This window comes from Wyeomyia smithii, chromosome 1 (assembly GCF_029784165.1).
Source record: "Wyeomyia smithii strain HCP4-BCI-WySm-NY-G18 chromosome 1, ASM2978416v1, whole genome shotgun sequence".
Lineage (NCBI taxonomy): Eukaryota > Metazoa > Arthropoda > Insecta > Diptera > Culicidae > Wyeomyia > Wyeomyia smithii.
This window is the reverse complement of record NC_073694.1, coordinates 157,787,500-157,806,003: the sequence shown is the minus strand read 5'-3', so window position 1 is coordinate 157,806,003 and position 18,504 is coordinate 157,787,500. Positions and strand designations below refer to the sequence as shown.

The 18,504-nt window shown below is 40.7% G+C and overlaps 3 protein-coding genes across 3 annotated transcripts in view; all 3 read right to left on the bottom strand.

Moving 5' to 3' along the window:
* The window catches only part of LOC129718642 (uncharacterized), a 162,294-nt gene that overhangs the window by 9,389 nt on the left and 134,401 nt on the right, over positions 1-18,504 (bottom strand). The gene's annotated exons all lie outside the window — the stretch shown is intronic.
* The window catches only part of LOC129718641 (uncharacterized), a 304,221-nt gene that overhangs the window by 186,485 nt on the left and 99,232 nt on the right, over positions 1-18,504 (bottom strand). The window lies entirely within an intron of this gene.
* The window catches only part of LOC129718643 (uncharacterized), a 76,757-nt gene continuing 61,756 nt past the window's right edge, over positions 3,504-18,504 (bottom strand). Inside the window, exon 2 of the mRNA XM_055669616.1 lies at positions 3,504-6,253. Coding sequence (XP_055525591.1) covers positions 5,080-6,246 — 1,167 coding nt within the window. The 5' untranslated portion in view covers positions 6,247-6,253 and the 3' untranslated portion in view covers positions 3,504-5,079. The remainder of the gene's footprint in view (positions 6,254-18,504) is intronic.

Here is an 18,504-nt window from a genome sequence, read left to right as displayed (position 1 = left end):
CATAAACAGATTTTGAGAAAAACAAGTTTGAATTCACTAAAGTACGAATTTTCATGGAAATTCGATTTTCTCAGTCTCTCACAGTAGGTTTCTATTTTGTTTTTCCATTTTTCAACTTTGCATTTTTAGAAAAAGGTCTCCTGAATTCAAATATGGCGAAAGATTTATTCTAGCATGAACAGATTTTGAGAAAAACAAGTTTGAATTCACTAAAGTACGAATTTTCATGGAAATTCGATTTTCTCAGTCTCTCACAGTAGGTTTCTATTTTGTTTTTCCATTTTTCAACTTTACATTATTAGAAAAAGGTCTCCTGAATTCAAATATGGCGAAAGATTTATTCTAGCATGAACAGATTTTGAGAAAAACAAGTTTGAATTCACTAAAGTACGAATTTTCATGGAAATTTGATTTTCTCAGTCTCTCACAGTAGATTTTTGTTTTATTTTTCCATTTTTTAACTTTTCATTTTTATAAAAGGTCTCCTGAATCCAAATATGGCGAAAGATTTATTCTAGCATGAACTGATTTTGAGAAAAACGAGTTTGAACTCACTAAGGTACTAAGGTACTCACTAAGGTACACTAAGGTACACACTAACACAAATGTTTGCGGTGCCAGTGCTCACATCGATTTTTTTAATCTTCGTTGGTTTGGTTAGTTATTCGTAGTTCCGACCGTAGTCTCCTTATAAATTGTCCAAGAAAACAAAAAAAACTCTATCGTCCGCTTTATTTACTCTAAAGACTAATCACAAGCCATGTGACTCTTTTTTTTTGTTTTAAAACTTGAAAGGCTTTAATTTTTTTTTCAGTTCGTATATTTCTAAACCAACCCGAGATTCCGTATGGTTTATAAATATACGAATTCTGCTCTATGCTATGAACCAAAACTTTGATACCGAGTTGCTGGTATCTAGTTAGATACAGATATAATTACTTGTCTAAGACGTACATACTTTGATAATTTTAACCATGTTTCACTCAAGATCTGTTCATGCTAGAATAAATCTTTCGCCACATTTGAATTCAGGAGACCTTTTTTTAAAAATGTAAAGTTGAAAAATGGAAAAACAAAATAGAAACCTACTGTGAGAGACTGAAAAAATCGAATTTCCATGAAAATTCGTACTTTAGTGAATTCAAACTTGTTGTTCTCAAAATCTGTTCATGCTAGAATAAATCTTTCGCCATATTTGAATTCAGGAGACCTTTTTCTAATGATGTAAAGTTGAAAAATGGAAAAACAAAATAGAAACCTACTGTGAGAGACTGAGAAAATCGAATTTCCATGAAAATTCGTACTTTAGTGAATTCAAACTTGTTTTTCTCAAAATCTGTTCATGCTAGAATAAATCTTTCGCCATATTCGAATTCAGGAGACCTTTTTCTAAAAATGTAAAGTTGAAAAATGGAAAAACAAAATAGAAACCTACTGTGAGAGACTGAGAATATCGAATTTCCATGAAAATTCGTACTTTAGTGAATTCAAACTTGTTTTTCTCAAAATCTGTTCATGCTAGAATAAATCTTTCGCCATATTTGAATTCAGGAGACCTTTTTCTAAAAATGCAAAGTTGAAAAATGGAAAAACAAAATAGAAACCTACTGTGAGAGACTGAGAAAATCGAATTTCCATAAAAATTCGTACTTTAGTGAATTCAAACTTGTTTTTCTCAAAATCTGTTCATGCTAGAATAAATCTTTCGCCATATTTGAATTCAGGAGACCTTTTTCTAAAAATGCAAAGTTGAAAAATGGAAAAACAAAATAGAAACCTACTGTGAGAGACTGAGAAAATCGAATTTCCATGAAAATTCGTACTTTAGTGAATTCAAACTTGTTTTTCTCAAAATCTGTATATGTTAGAATGAATCTTTTAACATATTTGGACTTAGAAGACCTTTTTCTAAAAATGTAGAGTAGAAAACTTGAAGGACACAGCTACAATCTCCCTCAGTAGAACATCTTTTTTGACTTTCTATGAAAATACGTAGTTATGTGATTTTGCACTGAAATAATTTGGTAACTTCAAAATTTACTTTTGTTAATCGTATTTCATCTACTCGACATGATTTGATGCAAAGGACATTTGATACGTATGATAAATCCATGCGTTTGTTCAATCAGTAGGAAAAAATAAAAAAAAAGCACAGACATATTTGGGTCTCACATAAACTGGGAGGGGTTCAGAGGGGTGGCACCCTTACTAAAACTTAGAGCAACTATTCCCCTTAAATAATATTCCGAGTTTACTCAAATCGGCCGCAGCATCGCTGAGAACGGCCATTTTCTAAAAAAAAGTTCCGTCCCGGGTCTTTACGGGTTAATCAAAGTTATAGCACAGACAAACAGACGTGCCACTCGATGACGATTTCGTCGACCAGAAAAATAACGATAATTTTGAAATTTTGCTCAGTGGACAATAATGCCGCTTATTTTGCTATAAGCAAGCGTGCACATTCTTTTTCAAAGACAAAAACCATCAGTAATGCTGCTTGTGTTGATTTAAGCAAGCGTGCACACCCATTAGCAAAAACAAAAACCGTTTCACGAAAATAAGTTAGTGGGCTCTAAGCTCACATGGTGGCACATGAGTGTACCGTTTCGAGTAAGGAGGAAGATTTTCCAGGATCTTTGTTCGAAGAGGCACGTCTGTTTGTCTGTGGTTATCGTATTTTGTTTTTGTGTTCAGCAGATTCTGAACTCAAAATTTTCGAGGGTCTTTATCACCCCAACTTAACCCTCTCCATAAAAATTGCTATGCAAAACTTTGTCCTGTTATATAAACTCTGAATGTTTCAGTTTGATCGGAAAACCCTGAAACACTAGCTTTTCAATTTTGATGAACTGTATAGACCATTTAATTTTGATAGCAGATTAAAGGGAACACTTCAAGCTTCCGAATGACGAGTATTAGAGCGATACATTTTTTTGACATAAGTTCTTCCACATCGTAGTCAACTATGTATCTACCTTCATTTTATTCCAGTCTTTTTTTTTTGCTGCTCTCAATGATGGTTTATAAAAATAGATTACCACAAATCCGTTACTCAATTATGGTTGTCATACCTTCCATTATTAATTTGCTCCGCTTCGTTTGCAGCAGCACAGAGTTCGCAAAAGTTTCATCCAATCACGGACGGAGGGATCGATTTTCATTTAAGTTCAAGGGCTCCCGGTCATATTGGTCAAGTTTTACTCATCAGACTCAGGGCAATGTTCGAGTAATTAACTCAAACTTCTGGCCATAACAGGTGGCAGTTGACGCAAATTGGCACTTCGATATTAACTTTTGCTCGTAAGAGAGATTGTCCGCCCGGTGCGAAGATTACTGGAAACGATGATGGAATCGATGTTGCTCTAAGTCAAGCGAAAGTCTTTTACCGGTAATATCATAATATAATTTCCAACGGAAACATTATAAACCACTGCTTGTGATTTCGGATATGCACCTATCATAGTTCCCACTCTGACCAAGATCGGATGAAATAAGAACATGTGTTCTTTATTTTTGCCTATTTTTTGGATATGATTGTAATTTTATTTACTATACCACTATTTTCACGTACTCTATTATGTGTTTAGAAAAGAAGATCTTTACGATACAACTGATTATCATCTTACGAATAGTTTTGTTATTTCTTACACTTTAACTGATTGGCGCCAATTGTCTGTTTGGATTTCGGTTTTGGGCCGAAATGGATTTCTTCTTTTTATTTTCATCATGCCCAGAGCGAGAGCGAGCACCGAACTCGTCCTGATTAAGTAAAAATGTTGGGATATTCTAAATACCTTGTACATGGCTCTGGGGTCTGTACTGTTGTGTTTATTGTTGTTCAAAAGAGAAAAAAAAAAACGGTTCAAACATTAAGTATAAATAGACTATCAAAAATATATATTCATCCTGCTTTGTTAAATTTCCACTTTTTATTCTTTGCTGTCTTCATCTCACATTGTGAGAATCATGCTTACGTCTAGTATGCAGCGTAAAGGTATCGATCGAGCCGGTTAATTGTATGCGCTTTGAAGGGGTTTGCATTTTTTTGCCTTACAGTCTAATAAGTCACATTCTATCAGTTGAACTTGTTGCTGGCTGGCTGGTTGTATGTGACAACGTTGTTTTTTTTTTATTTTATTAATTCGAAGAAAAGGTGCTGCGTTGTACATTAAAATCTAAACAAACCCAAAGCAAGTGTTTTCAGTTCCTTTGATTATGGGGTGGGATGAACTTCGAATAAGCGGTGCTATAGTGCCGTTACTAGTTGTCTCATATACCGGCAGGGGGAGTGCGAAACAATTTTGAGATTTGACAATGGTAATTTACGATGCTTGTAAGCAAAAATAAATTAAAACAGACACATCTGGTGGGCAACCAGAATGCGGAACACTAACCGGGTTATCGATTGTTAAAAATGTTGTGATTGGAAGCGAACAGTAATTTAATAGCAGAAGTTGATTTAACAAAAAATGCTTACCCAAGAGAAATTTTGCTGTAGGGGGAAAAACGTGATGACAATCTTCTTTTTGTCGTTTGCAGTTTTCATAAATTTTGTGCCATTTTCCAAACGTTCGATGAACGCATTATGCTGTGGCCACAATGCTGTTTATTTCATGTTTTTCTGTGTCACTTAATGGAAAGCTTTGTTCATATTAATTGAAAAAATAGCCCGCTGTTATGTGCCTACCGCTAGTCTTCTGTTAATGCTGGATTGTAAATAAAATAATTACGAATAAAATACATTATACTAAATGTTGGGCTTCGGCAACGAGTAGTTGGATATGCTGGGGTGGGGAGCTGTTAGCTTTCGGGGATGTAGGACGCGGGATGTGATGAACTATGGAACAGTTTATCGATTCATGTGCAGCCCAGTTTAAATGTTTCCGGTTGCTAACCTAATAGAGGCGTTATAAATACGTGGCGTGGTTTTTGATGGGTTGTGGGATGAAGAAACTACACATGCCGTGCTTTCACTTTCAAACAGTTGCTCATGCGCTCTTTGCCGCTCACATACTAATGCAAAACCATCTTAGAGGAAGTGATAGTAGAAAATAATCGGCTCCATGCTGTCCAGTCATCCTACAGCTTCAGCAGCTTTGGAGCGCTTAGCTCCGGTTGATCTTCGGAGTTTTCGTCACAGAATAGTGGGCGCTTCTGGCTGTTGCTGCTCTGTGAATCACTATCCGCTGCTTGCTCTCCATTGCCGGTGCACAGTGTGGCCACGGCAGCAGCAGTTTCTTCTACGGTTGCCGATGGAACTGCATCTAAGCTGTCGCCGGACTTGGTACAGTCGTCTAAGCTATCCGCAGGGACGTCTCCGTTGGTGTCGCTTGCCTCAGCTCCTTCTTGATTGGAGATTCCGTTTTCCGAACCATCTAAGCTGTCTGTGTTGGCATTTCCGTTGGTGGTGATCGCATCCTTTGAGGTACTTTCGCTGTCCAGATTGCTGTCATCGGAAGGGTCTCCGTTTTGTGAGTTCTCATTATGGTTAGCTGCTACGCTGGTTACTGTTCCGTTCGATGCTGGAACTACGCCGTTGCTTTCCGGCATACCCGCGAGTAGTTCCGGTTGTAAATCAAAGGCGACGGCATAGGCCCACATTGCCAGTTCCACGGCATGTGCTGACCACTTCTTCGGTTTTACCTCGCCGTTGGTTTCTTCTTCTGCGGGCCCGTGAACTTCCTTGTTCAAGCGATCCATTGTGGTTTGAATGTGCGTTACAAACTTCAGATACTCCTTCGCAGTGTAATCAATACTTTCGAAATCGGGCAACGCCATCAGGCACTCGTCGGCCATGAATGGAGCGGATTCTGGCAATGCGGCCGCCAGCAGGGCCGATGCCATCGTGATGCCAACTCCCTTCAGATTGGATAGCGCGTTCAGTGCCTGCTCCAGATTCGGCAGCTTGCGGAAGGCTTTCTTCGTCTCCATCATGACCGCACGCGGTGTGTTGATCTTGATCAGGTGTGTCAGCTGGGGATAGAATTTCCCTCGCGCCTGTTTCCACTCCATCGTCTGCACTAGCTCCTCGTGCTGCAGGTGGGCATCCTTGCCGCGCTTTTGAATCAACTTCGGCAGCGTGTTCTGGTACCAGTCGTCCAGACGCATTAGTTTTTCCGCTTTCTTGCCGATGCCGCGGTTGTCTGCCTTCAGCTTTAGCACCTGCGGGTACAGGCCGAGTACGTACTCGAACTGGGCGGCGTTGCCGTTCTGGAAGAACGTTGTACTGTTGGTAATCGAGGACATTTTATCTCTGTAAGTAGAGGAGAAAGGAAAGAGAGTAGATGTTAGCTATTGTTGCATTGAGATTTTTGATTTGGAGTAATATTTTTACTCGAAATTCGTTTTTTAATACAATCAACATTTTATACGCAGTAGGAAAAAAGATTTCTCAGGAAACTGTTTCACAAGTTTTTACTAATTGGACAAGTGTTCAAGATGATTGTTTAGCTTCCAAGCAAGTGCTATCTCTCCACAAAATATTTCCATTCATACGACAAACGAACACAAAATTTCCCGAAGGTATCCACCCGGAGCCTCGAGTGCTACAACGGGTAATGATGGACACAAAGGTGACAACGCCAGACTCCACTTTGGCAGAGTGTGACGATGAGAAGGACGACGACGAGTGGCCGGTGCATTCCGGTTACCGTCCGTGACAAACGAAGCATTCTGTCGCATTTCGTTGGGTGCATTCACACTTACTGGCTTCCGCCGGCATGTAGGCAAACAAGTGTCATCAGCACGTTTAGGGATCAATTACTGTAAGCCACAAGAAGAGTACAACTGGGAATCTGGCACATGATCTAGTCGTTTGAATATGCCACAGCGGGAAGGAAATACGTGAGCTTGTGTACCCATTAACGATTCTAATCATTTATACGAAATTTCTGCTCCTTCTGGAGGACTACACGTGTTGAGTCCTGTGACACAACGACAACGAGGACGGTGCGCTGCTTACCTCGCACTCACAGGAGAGCCGCTCACCAACTCAAGCGTTCTTCATTATGCCATCGTGGTATAATTTATTCAACTGCACAGTTTGAATTCGCGATTCAAGAACTGTGCCTGCCAATGATGGTTCACTACTGTCTTCCGGAAGCAACACTTAGGGATGTCTACCTAACCAAACAAATTATGCCAGTTTTATAAACGTTGACGGACATTCTCCCTATTTGTAACCTAGACAATTTCTGTCAGTCCAGCAAAACTGCAAGACAAGACTGCCGCATCAAATACACTTTTCGCACAAAAAAAAGTTGAAGTTTTTCCTGCAGAATATCGTTGTACACTAAACGTGTACTGCTGTGTGTGTATGCTGCACCAGAGAAATTCACCTTCCACCAACCGCCCATTTCGTTCGTGTCGCGATGGGAAAGCGAACAGCAGGAGATTCTGGGTCTGCAAATTATTCTCTAATAACAATATTTCAACGTAATACTGCCAGCAGCGCGCTACTCGTTATAGCAAACGTTTGCTGAATCAGCCAGTGCAAGGTACACTTCCCTGTGCTAGCTAGAAATGGTCATGGGAAACTTGACCCAATTATGTTCCGAATAATGCCAGGAAAAGGGGAGGCAATGCAGCCGAGTGAATTTGTTTACCTTTCCTGCTCGAAATGCGTCAATATATTTTTCTAGACATTCCATCTTGAACTGAAGAACCGATTGTATAAGAGAATGCTTGTAAAAGAAATATTTTTGAATTTAAAATTGTTTTCTATCAAGTTTTGTTTTTCCTGTTAAAAAAATAGGAGTGTTACAACCCTTTCCAATAAAATAAAAGGGTTAGGTCTGTATTGTATTGTACAGAATTAACCGATTCCAAAGCAAACTGTGCAGAAGATAAGAAATTAGCGTTCTTGGTGTCGTAGTTAAAAAATTGTACACCTTGCCAGTTAAATGCTGAACAAAATGATCTCGACCCTTTATTGAGTCGGCTAATAAGCGGCATTCACCTCTACGGTCAATTTGATAGGTAACTTTAACGTCAGAAACAAACGTTGAAAGTTCCTTTTTGAATATATTAAATTCAGAAGAAATAGTTACCACAATAGGTGGAACTTTCTCCTTTTTTAAAGAATTGGCATTTTGTATAGTATCATTACTAATAACATCCATTTCACCGGCTTCTTGCTCAGGCAAAATACCAAAAGAGTCTTCGCTGCAGACACTTGAATTGTCCGAGAGAGAATGTTCTCTCTTTCTCCTCGTAGTGATGTGCGGTTTCTTTTTTCGCCCTGTGAATAACTTTCAGGTAGTCTTTAAAAGACGCACTGACAAAACACAAACTTCGAAGCTATAGGTAGTCAAAGACCAGTCCACAAGCTACCAAAAACATGTCTGATCTGTAGGACAGTTCAAGACGCACTGTTTGACAAAACTTGTAGGGGTGTAGTTTTGGTGCTGCCCAGTCGCAAAAACGAATTCAACATCACTCTACAACAAACGCGACTAGAGAAAAATGAGAGTATGCATAAGTAAGCTCTCTCTCTCCTCTTTATGCCAGTATTTTGACGTAAAGCTACGTCTTTTAGGATGTTCGACTACATAGGGGTGTACAATAAACATCTAAAAACGGAAAAGGGATAAAGATGTCCAATTTTCAAATGCTAATAAGTCGGTAAAATTAGATGGATTTCTTACATACTTGCAGCAACCGATTGAGAAATCATCCATGCATCCGCCGAAATGCAAACAATATGATTATTTCAACAATTTTTCTATCGAAAATTGTCAAGCCTTGTTGGAACGCATATTTTGACCTCTGATTGATCGCATAATGCTCACTTTCCCTAGCACGGTCGACCTGGATAGCCGGGAATGTACTCTATGGGCTATGTAAGAGCCTGTCTCTGCTCAAACGAATCATTTTACTAATAAATGTCCATTAGGACGGTCCGTTTCGCCCATTTATTCAGAAACGTGTTTTCGAATACCTCTCCCACTCATTCACCGGACGAACGTGAATTCACTGCAATGTAATGTTTCTGTTGATGAGGTTCAAAGAATGCTATTGTCCTTAGATGCTTCTAAAGGTCCTGGTTCTGATAATCTACCGCTAACTTTTATTAAGCAGATTGCTACAAGCCTTGCCTTACCCATGTCGTTTTTGTTTAATCGTTCGCTAGGTAGTGGTGTGTTTCCTACGGTAAGGAAAGTCGCGTCTCAACTTCCATGCATAAAACCTGATACATTCATAGCGTCGAAAACTACTGTGGCATCTCAATACTTAGCTGCCTTCAAAAACTACTTGAAAAAATTGTTTACGACGCTACGTATCATTCCATTCATTCGTTTATATCTGAACATCAACATGGTTTTGTGATAAAGCGTTTTACAATAACGAATTTGATGGTATTTATTGACTCGCTGATAAAAGGTATTGAATAACGCAACAAGTTCAATTTAATTTGTATAATTTGTATAACCTATTGAAATTTTATCTGATAAGGTATTTGTCTTGAAGAATAGCTAGAAACTAATAAAGCTTTAAACTCATAACGTATTTGTTCCATGGGCGTAGCCAGAATCTTGAATAGGGGGGGGGGGGCAAGTTCTTCAAAATTTTAGAAGTAAAAAATTTAATTTTTTTACTAACACTAAATTAAACTAAACTGTGGAGATCGAAGTAAAGCACGAACGCGGACGGGCGCAATTTTTCTACTGCGTCACAATTTTCTCGCTAAATATTTTTAATTTATTGTTTTTGGTTGAAACAGTGTTATATAAAGTTAGCTTTCACCGAAAACCGCCAACGTTGCCTTCCGTATTTGAAGAAACAGCCGATATTAGTCAACACGCAGGTCGCAGTATTAGTCAAAGTGCATGAAGATCAAGCGGATTAAAATGTCTCTTAAAACTTAGGGAGTAATCGAAACCGCCATAAGGAGAAGTTTTCGCTACAGGAGCCAACGAATGTCCTATGAATTTTTTTCTTCAATTTATCCGAGCTGAGTGATACTCGACAGATGAGTATGATCGATTAAGAACACAAAATAAGGATAGACTGAATAGGGTCTGGATCGAATTGTAGATGGTGAGAGCGTTCTTTTTCTAGCGTAGTATTTCTATATAATTATGTTTAATATTAATGCAGTACGGCAGGTGGATTTCTGCAGATCTGTATCGCGTTGTTTGTAGAACTTATCAAAAGTACAAATCAAACTAACTCGATAAAAATTTATCGGTTTGCTAGTACATATATTCAAACAACGGATTCAGATTCAACATGCGTTCTCGTTCCCCATTGCCTACCATGGCAAATCCTGAATTTGTCTCACCCCATCTTACTAAAACAAATAACGGTTTTGATCGCGCAATAGGCTTCTGAATTTTCAAATTTGTATTTCGCGTAAGTTATCATAAAGTTACCAGAGCTGTACCTTATTAAAACGATTCCTATCCTGTGATACTCGTAGAAATGCAGTGGTACCCGCGGTCTCTAAACAAAACGAGTGTCACCATCCCTTTCCTTCCCAAGTAGTACCGCCTTTTGGTCGTGGCCGGCGTCGTTTTTGGTCAGTGGTAAAAGTATTGTGAACCAGTGAAAATTGCACGATGAATATGTAATGCTAGCCCCAAGCACCATAAATCTGGTTCATTTCGCAGTTTTCTTAGTTCGACCAATCACGGAGTGCAACTACGGGCAGTCTACCTAAGCTAAGCTAAGCTAACAAGAAACATCATCTTAAATCTTATTTACTAATCAACATTCCTTCAAGAGAGCGAGTAATGGCGCTATAACCATAAGCTTAAAATGCTAGGACTAGAGTTAGTACTCAGGTAAAAAATTTAATTTTAATTTCCAACCGTAACAGTTGAAGCGAGTAAAGGCGCTATATCCTTGGTTTTAAAACCCGAACATAAGGAGGAAATACCTATGTTCCATCCCAGGAGATTGGTCAACAAAGGAGTGTAATTTCTTAGCTTTGTCACTTGTACTTCTTACATACGGATTGTTCCCGTTCTTAGATTACATTGTATCATATTGCGCTACACAGTAGGCCTGGCCGTTGACAAGAAAAATGTATGGAAATCATTTTTTGAAAAAATGGTGGATATCATTTTCCAGGATATTTTCAAGTACTGGCTGTGTTAGTGTACACTAGACTAGACTAACACTAAATCAAACTAAACTATAATTTAATTAACACTAAATCTACCGTAGAAAGATAACAATAACAACGTCGTTAACTAAAAAACATCTTCCTTTTATCCTCCGCAAATCGCTCCAGCGCTAATTCAGTAAGTTTTCCACGATTGTTGTTAACCATCTGCCGATAAACACTTAGCAAGCAGAGAGCACTTAACCATTGTTAACCTCAGCCAGGTTTTCACCCGACGTAATGTGCTCAATCGTGCTTGTTTTACATGGTGAAACAAGTTCAATTTCAATTGCTTTCTCAGTCGCAGGTAAGAACGAACGGGCTTCAGCAAGCAAGTCTATAAGATCCCGGTCTTCCAAGTTCTTACCGTCTGCTCTCATGCTGTTGCAATGTTGATACCAGACTTCCACCTCTCCAACAAAATTGTTAACGTCATAAAAAAATACGAAAGCTCCGGTTTTGCACTTTAACTTTTCTAACGACATGCGTATTACGTTAGCAGGATGCAGCGAGGACAACGCGTAGGCAAGTGCACTATCTTCCATTAACCGTGTTTCCTGTGAGGTTATTCGAGAATTAAGGTAAGGAATTGTCAATGCTCGATTCCAATACTTAGCTAGTTGATGCAGGTGGGTTTGCCCGGTACTTTTGCTGCTGCAATGTTTCAATGGGCTAAAAATGTCGTTTTGTGCTAACCTATGCGTTAAAAAATTGGATTTTTTTTTTGGATGGTGGTAAAAAAATAACTAAGACAGATAATAACGTTTGATTAATTTCCTATGGAAGGTAATTATGCTAGCTTACGTGCAGAAAAAATCTACGATCTTGCGTGCGGAATTTCGGCAGTTAACCGTAACGTTCTCCATGGCGGATGAAAACATGCGTGTAGGCATGTTTTCAAATTTTTTTTTTCATTTTATTTATCAATTCCTCCTCAAATTTCGCGACAAAATCGTTGGAGTAGATCTTACGCTTCAGGCTTGCCAGAAATCTTCGACGAAACGCAAATTGGGGACGTCGGGCGGGTTCACCAACTTGGGAACCACATCGACATTTAGCCGTTCCATTTCCTCAAATGATCGCCTCGAATAGTGCGCCGACTCCAGATCCGGCCAAAACACCGTGTCTTAGGCCTTATGGTATTCTTTGGTGAACGACGCTACTTCCGGCAGGTACTTCGTACTATAAATTCCCCCGTTCTCGGCCAGTCGGGATCAAAAGAAGAGCAGGTTTAACATCCCCTTCACGCTGATTGTCAGCCACAGCAGCACCGTCTTGGGGAACTTGGTGTGTAAAGGAAATTTCACCTTAGCGTTATTCTGCAAAAAAAATTCTGCACCAATGCCAAAAAAAAAATTCTGCACCAATGCCAGTGATTAGGGGGGGGGGGCAGATCTCGGATTTGAGTCACTTTAGATAAACGCTGACCTAACACAGTATAGTCAAATAAGATTGACTTTTTTGTCCGATAGAAGGAGATGATGCTACATTTCTGAGTGCTTACAGAAGAAGGTTTCTAGAACAGAATAGGCTGAAAACATTCACTCGTCGCTGAAGCTCAACACAGTCCGTAGTAATCTTCGCAACTTTAAAAAGATTGATGTCATCAACGTGCAATTTACGGCAACCATCCGGAAGTAGCAGAGAAATATCGTTTATGAATAACATGAAGAGTAGCGGTCCAAGATTGCTACTTTGCGGTACTCCAGAGACATTAGTAAACTGTGCTGAAAACTGAGTCCCTATATTCACACATAGTGTCATCAAATAGGATGCAAACCATCGCACGAGGCAAGATGACACTTAAGTTTTTGCTAAAAGTATTTTGCGGTCTACTTGATCAAATACCGCTTCAGATCAGTGTATACTGCATCTTTTTGGGCACCGTTACTCATGTTTGATAAACGGTTGGGCAGTGCGTACCAGCAGTACAGCCAGACTAGTTGGCATAAAATAGAGCCCAATGTGGTCCAACGCAGAATGCCCATCAACTGCTATCCCTACCTCTACGTGGTACCGACTGGGATACGAGCAACCAAGGGAAGACCGATGGACCGGTGGGAACTTGGTCGTATGCCGACAGGGAAGGGGAAGCTGTTCTCCTCGAGGGCAGCTTGCCTGAGCGTCTGTTCTCCGTGTTAGGGACGGCTGTCGCGAGACTAGGCAGCCCTAGTAAGGCAGCATGCCGAAATAAAAATACTCCGAACAATCAAGAATTGTATACCGATCCGAAACAATCTGCAACGACCTAGACGACGCAATAAGAACGACGATTGGAAGCTTGGTACATGGAACTGTAGATCGCTGAACATCCCGGGCGGCGACCGGATTCTGCTGGATCATCTAGAACCCCGCCACTTTGACATCGTTGCGCTCCAGGAGCTTTGCCGGAGAGGATTTGTGGCCGCAGGGCACAGTACTACCAGATTTGCGGTACAACCAATGAGCTTGGTACTGGCTTTATCAGGCCATCAGCAACAGTTAGTGTTCGTTGAGAATAAAAGGCCGGTTCTACAACATCACTATTCTTAATGTACACTGCCCTCACGAAGGAAGACCCGATGTAGAGAAAGAAGCGTTCTACGCACAGTTGCAGAAACCCTACAATAGCTGGCCTGCTAGCGTAGCGACATCAAGATCGGCATCGGGGACATGAATACTCAGGTCGTTAAGGAAGACATATACACAGAACGGCCCGCATTGCCTGCACACCGTGACAAACGACAACGGCCAGCGATACGTAAATTTCGCAGCTTCCTTAGGGCTGACAGTCCGAAGTACATTCTTTCCCCGAAAGGACATCCGCAAAACTACCTGGAGATCACCTGACCAACAGCAAACCAAATTGATCGCTTCTCGAGAACAGCTGGTGCAGCATTCGCACAGCTAGTGGGGACACCGCAACGGCGACACTAGAAGTGGAAGCACCGAGTGGCAGAAACGAGGTTCAGGACAAGATGATGGACTTTTCTGTTTGCTGTTCAACATCGCCCTTGAGAGTGTGATCCGAAGGGCGGGGATCGACACGAGGGGCACGTTTTTCTCAAAGTCTGTTCAGCTTCTGGGCTTCACGGATGACTTTGACATCATAACACGTAACCGGACGAATCGAACTGCAAATAAATGCGTTGAAAACAAAATACATGCGAGCGAGAGGCTCCAAGAACAACATCAGTCTCCCAACTCAAGTCTCTGTAGACGGCGATGAGTTTGAGATGGTCGATGAGTTCGTATATTTGGGGTCACTAGTGACCGCCGACAATAACACCAGTAAGGATATCCAGGGACGCATCCAGGCTGGAAATCGTGCCTACTTTTCACTTAGGAAGACACTTCGATCGAGTCGAGTGCGACGATGCACGAAGTTGACGTTGTACAAAACCAAGATAAGACCGGTAGTCCTCTATGAAATCGAGACAGCAACGCTTTTCGCGGAGGATCTTAACGGTCTTAGAGTTTTCGAACGGAAGGTGCTGCGGACTATGTACGATGGAGTACAGACGGACGACGGAGAATGGCGACGGTGCATGAACGATGAGCTGCACGCGCTACTTGGAGAGAACCCCGTTACACACCTGGCGAAAATCATTGGGATGAGGTGGGCTGGTCTCGTCGTTAGGATGCCGAACGACAACCCTGTGAAATCACTTATTTTCAGCAACCCTGCCGGCACCAGAAAAAGAGAGGCGCAGCGTGCACAATGGCTCGACCAGATTGGAGGAGACTTGCGGGTGATTACACTTTTGGGGAAATGGCGAAACACAGCCTAAAACCGAGCAACATGGCGACAACTTCTTGATACAGCACGAGCCGCCATGGCTCTCGGCTGATTGGTAAGGTAAGGTACTCATATTTCGCAGGCAATACGATGGAAACTCGACTAAGTTAGTAATTATTGATAGTTTTGGATAAAAACCATGTTGATTCCTTGAAGCAGTTTGCAGTCAGGTTTTTTTACGCGAATTTTTTTACGAGTTTTTTTTACAGGGATTTCTGAAACACCGCGGTTTTTTTACGCTGATTTTTTAATTAACGCGGTTTTCTTTTACGCGATACCACGCTGATTCAAAAGAAAGTTTCGCGGATTTTCGAATCAACGCGGGTTGAAAACCAAGTGTTTGTTGACTTAATGACTTAGTCAAAAAAAAAAAAAAACCCTACGCCCTCCGAAAGATCCGGGGTGACCGTCAAAGAGGCTAATTTAAAATACTGGTCGTAGAGCGTCTCGGTTTTTTTTAAAAGCCTTTCTTGATGATTTACTTCACGCGGATCTTTGAATTAACGCGTTTTTTACGCGGATTTTTAATGAATGCGGTTTTTTCACGCGAATTTTCAGCATTCGATAAAGTACCACAGTCGATAAGTTGAGGTATATGGGATTCCTTAACTGGGTGACTAAGTGGATATTGTCCTACTTAACCGATCGCTCAGCCTTTGTCTGAATCGGTGGTACAAGGTTTTTTTTAGTTTCAAACAACCTTCAGATGTACCTAAAGGCAGCCATTTGAGACTTTTAATGTTTATTCTGTTCGTAAACGGTCAACATGTGTACCCGTCTCGACCCGACGTTCCTATAAGCTTATGTTTGCGAATGACCTAAAAATATTTCGTGTAGTTAAATTCAGACATGATTGTTGTGCTCTACAGGAGGATATTGACGCACTCATACGCTGGAGCACATTGAACGGTATGCAAGTTGATGCTGCGTTATTACCTACAATCCTTTGCATTTTGACTATAAAATTCTATCGAGTGAATGAAATAAAAGATCTGGGTGTTATCAATGACTCCAAAGTCAGATTTACCGGGCATATCTTCTGATCACTGCTAAAGCGTTGGCTTAAAGCGCATCAAAAATATGTTGGCCGTCAAATTTTCAGAGTGAAACAGCTTTCCACAGCTTTGAAGAATACCTTATTCTCACTCTCGGGGATGGGACAGAGATGCGATCAGCATCACATCCGATTTTAAAACAAACAACAAATTGTTCTTCTAAGAGTAAGTTAAATAATTAATCGAAGGGTTAATTTTTTCTCATCCATTCATTACACTTCGTTCAAAATGTGCTTAAACCAATCATTTTACTAGTGGATGACGACTAGGACGATCCTAACTAAATAACAGCAGTTGTGGCACTTTGCGGCACTTCCTCTATTAAAAAATAACGGAAAGGCTGCGTATAAAGCCACAACCGCGAGGTTGACGTAGGGCTACTGTTGTTGTTACGATTCACGGCCTATTATTATCATACCAGGTAAGTCAACATCTTGAATTTCAAAATGCCCCAAAATTTTCAGTGTCATCACATTATTTCCAGAGCGTTATTTTATCAGTGTTGGATAAAAATTATTATTATTGATAGCTCTCGAATTGAATAATAATACCTTGGTTTTACTAATTGAAGACGCAAAAAAAAGTCTGAACTAGCTAACTACTTCCCCAAACTGTTCACTTTTTATTGAAGTTCACAAAAGGTACGAATCTTTGTTTTTCCCATGTTTCATAGTAACTCGTTCATCTATTTGTCCATAGCCTTGAACATACAAAAAACCACAAGTGTTGGAAGTGCAATTAATGCACTGAACCAGAACTTCCACTGCTGGTTCAGAGTACGTCCAGATAGCTAGGGTTGATATGATTTACTAGTAGATTTCTGGTTGGCTGACATTCACGAATAAATATTGAACGGTTCTTCGAAATCGATTTAGAATATTGCCTTACTCTTACGATACGTTCTTGTTTTCATAGTAAAGGCATCCTCAATTTTATCGTGCACAACAGTTCTGCAGTGCATTGCGTTTGCCATACGCGTACACACTGCAAGAAATATGTACAGCGATTACAGAGGGCGACCCCAGCACTCTACATGACATTGTCGCTTTCGAGGCTATCGTATTACTGCCCTTCGCCGTCCGTTGTCGCACCGTCACCCCCTCGAGTTCACCAATACCGTTGCAGTTGCAGCATGCAGTTGTGCATCTGCACAGGGCACACTTGGTGGAGCAGACTAAATTATGGTTCTCTCCCCCCCCGATCGCTGGACAACGCCAGTGGAATCGACGTCTGATCTGAAATAGCACTGGACGAAATAACGGGCTGGGATAGCGTGGAACATTTCTCAGTTTCACTCGAATAACTTTTGCGTGAGACCTTCCGGTCCCTAGTGATTTCCATAGAATTGCGTCAGTGGTTGGGAACTGTTTATGCGTACCAAGTGACATGCTTCATTACACTTCTAACTACCGACGATGCTGCATGCACAGGAAAATTTTGCGCACACAAGCGTTTTATGTGAATTTCGTGTGCAAGCAAACTACGTTGCTCACGGTATGGATTGTTAATATTGCAACGAATTTTCTGTGCACTTTGTTTGCAATCCGATTAAAAACTTCGATTTCTGGTCGCACGCTTATCGACGAAAATCGCCAGCCTCCACGAACCGATAAACAAAGAACTGACACGGAAAATGATGGAAAGCGGACGTTCCGCGGAATAAATAAATATTGCAATAATAGGACACACGGGCGGTGCTCTGTTCGGTCCGGATTGCAGGATATGTGCATCGCTGGTGCTATGGGTTCAATAGTGTAATTATTACGAAGCTAATCCTTATTCTGATCGATCGGACGTTTCGTGTTTTAGACAACTATTGCAACTTTAAATTATACTGCGTGAGTAGCAGTAGATTGATTTTCGCATTTCAAACAGCATTCATAAAGCGTAAATGGATAAATGGATACTTTATCTCATTTCTTCTTAGTTGGCAATAAACCCCCACTGGATTCAGTTGCAGTAGCCTAGAAGTGAAAATTAAACAAAAGCGCTTTTGCAGTGCAATTATTGTCATTTGGCGTCTACTTGCTGACACGTACGGTTGCGTACGGTATTCGTGGTAATCAGATTTGCTATCTTGTGTTTCTTGCACGACTTACGTGTATCTTTTCAGCATTTTTCGAGACACAATTTCTCCCATCGAAAACTTCATTCGAAACTGGGATCTCAGCTTGACTTTCTACCGTTTCTGCAGACTTTCACAGCTTCTGGAGTTCCTCCAGGCTCGGTTCTCGGAACTTATTGAAACGAACGCTTATGTCAACATTGTTCAAGTAGTTGCAATACAAAATGCAAGGGGTCAAAAAACGGTGGTAATGTTACTAATCCTCAAGAATAATGCTGATTGTTTGTTCTGGACAAAAAAGATGTTCCTCATCCTGAACTGTTCCGCATTTTTTCCCCTTTTAGTGCATATTACAGTACTTCTACTCACTTGTGAACACATCACAACCAAGACATTTCAATGAAACTGAGAACAGCTCTTACGTAAATGGCAGCTTTAGCCCCGACTCATGTCAGCGGACAGCTAACCGCATCCGCTCTAAGTGCCACCCGGATGGCGT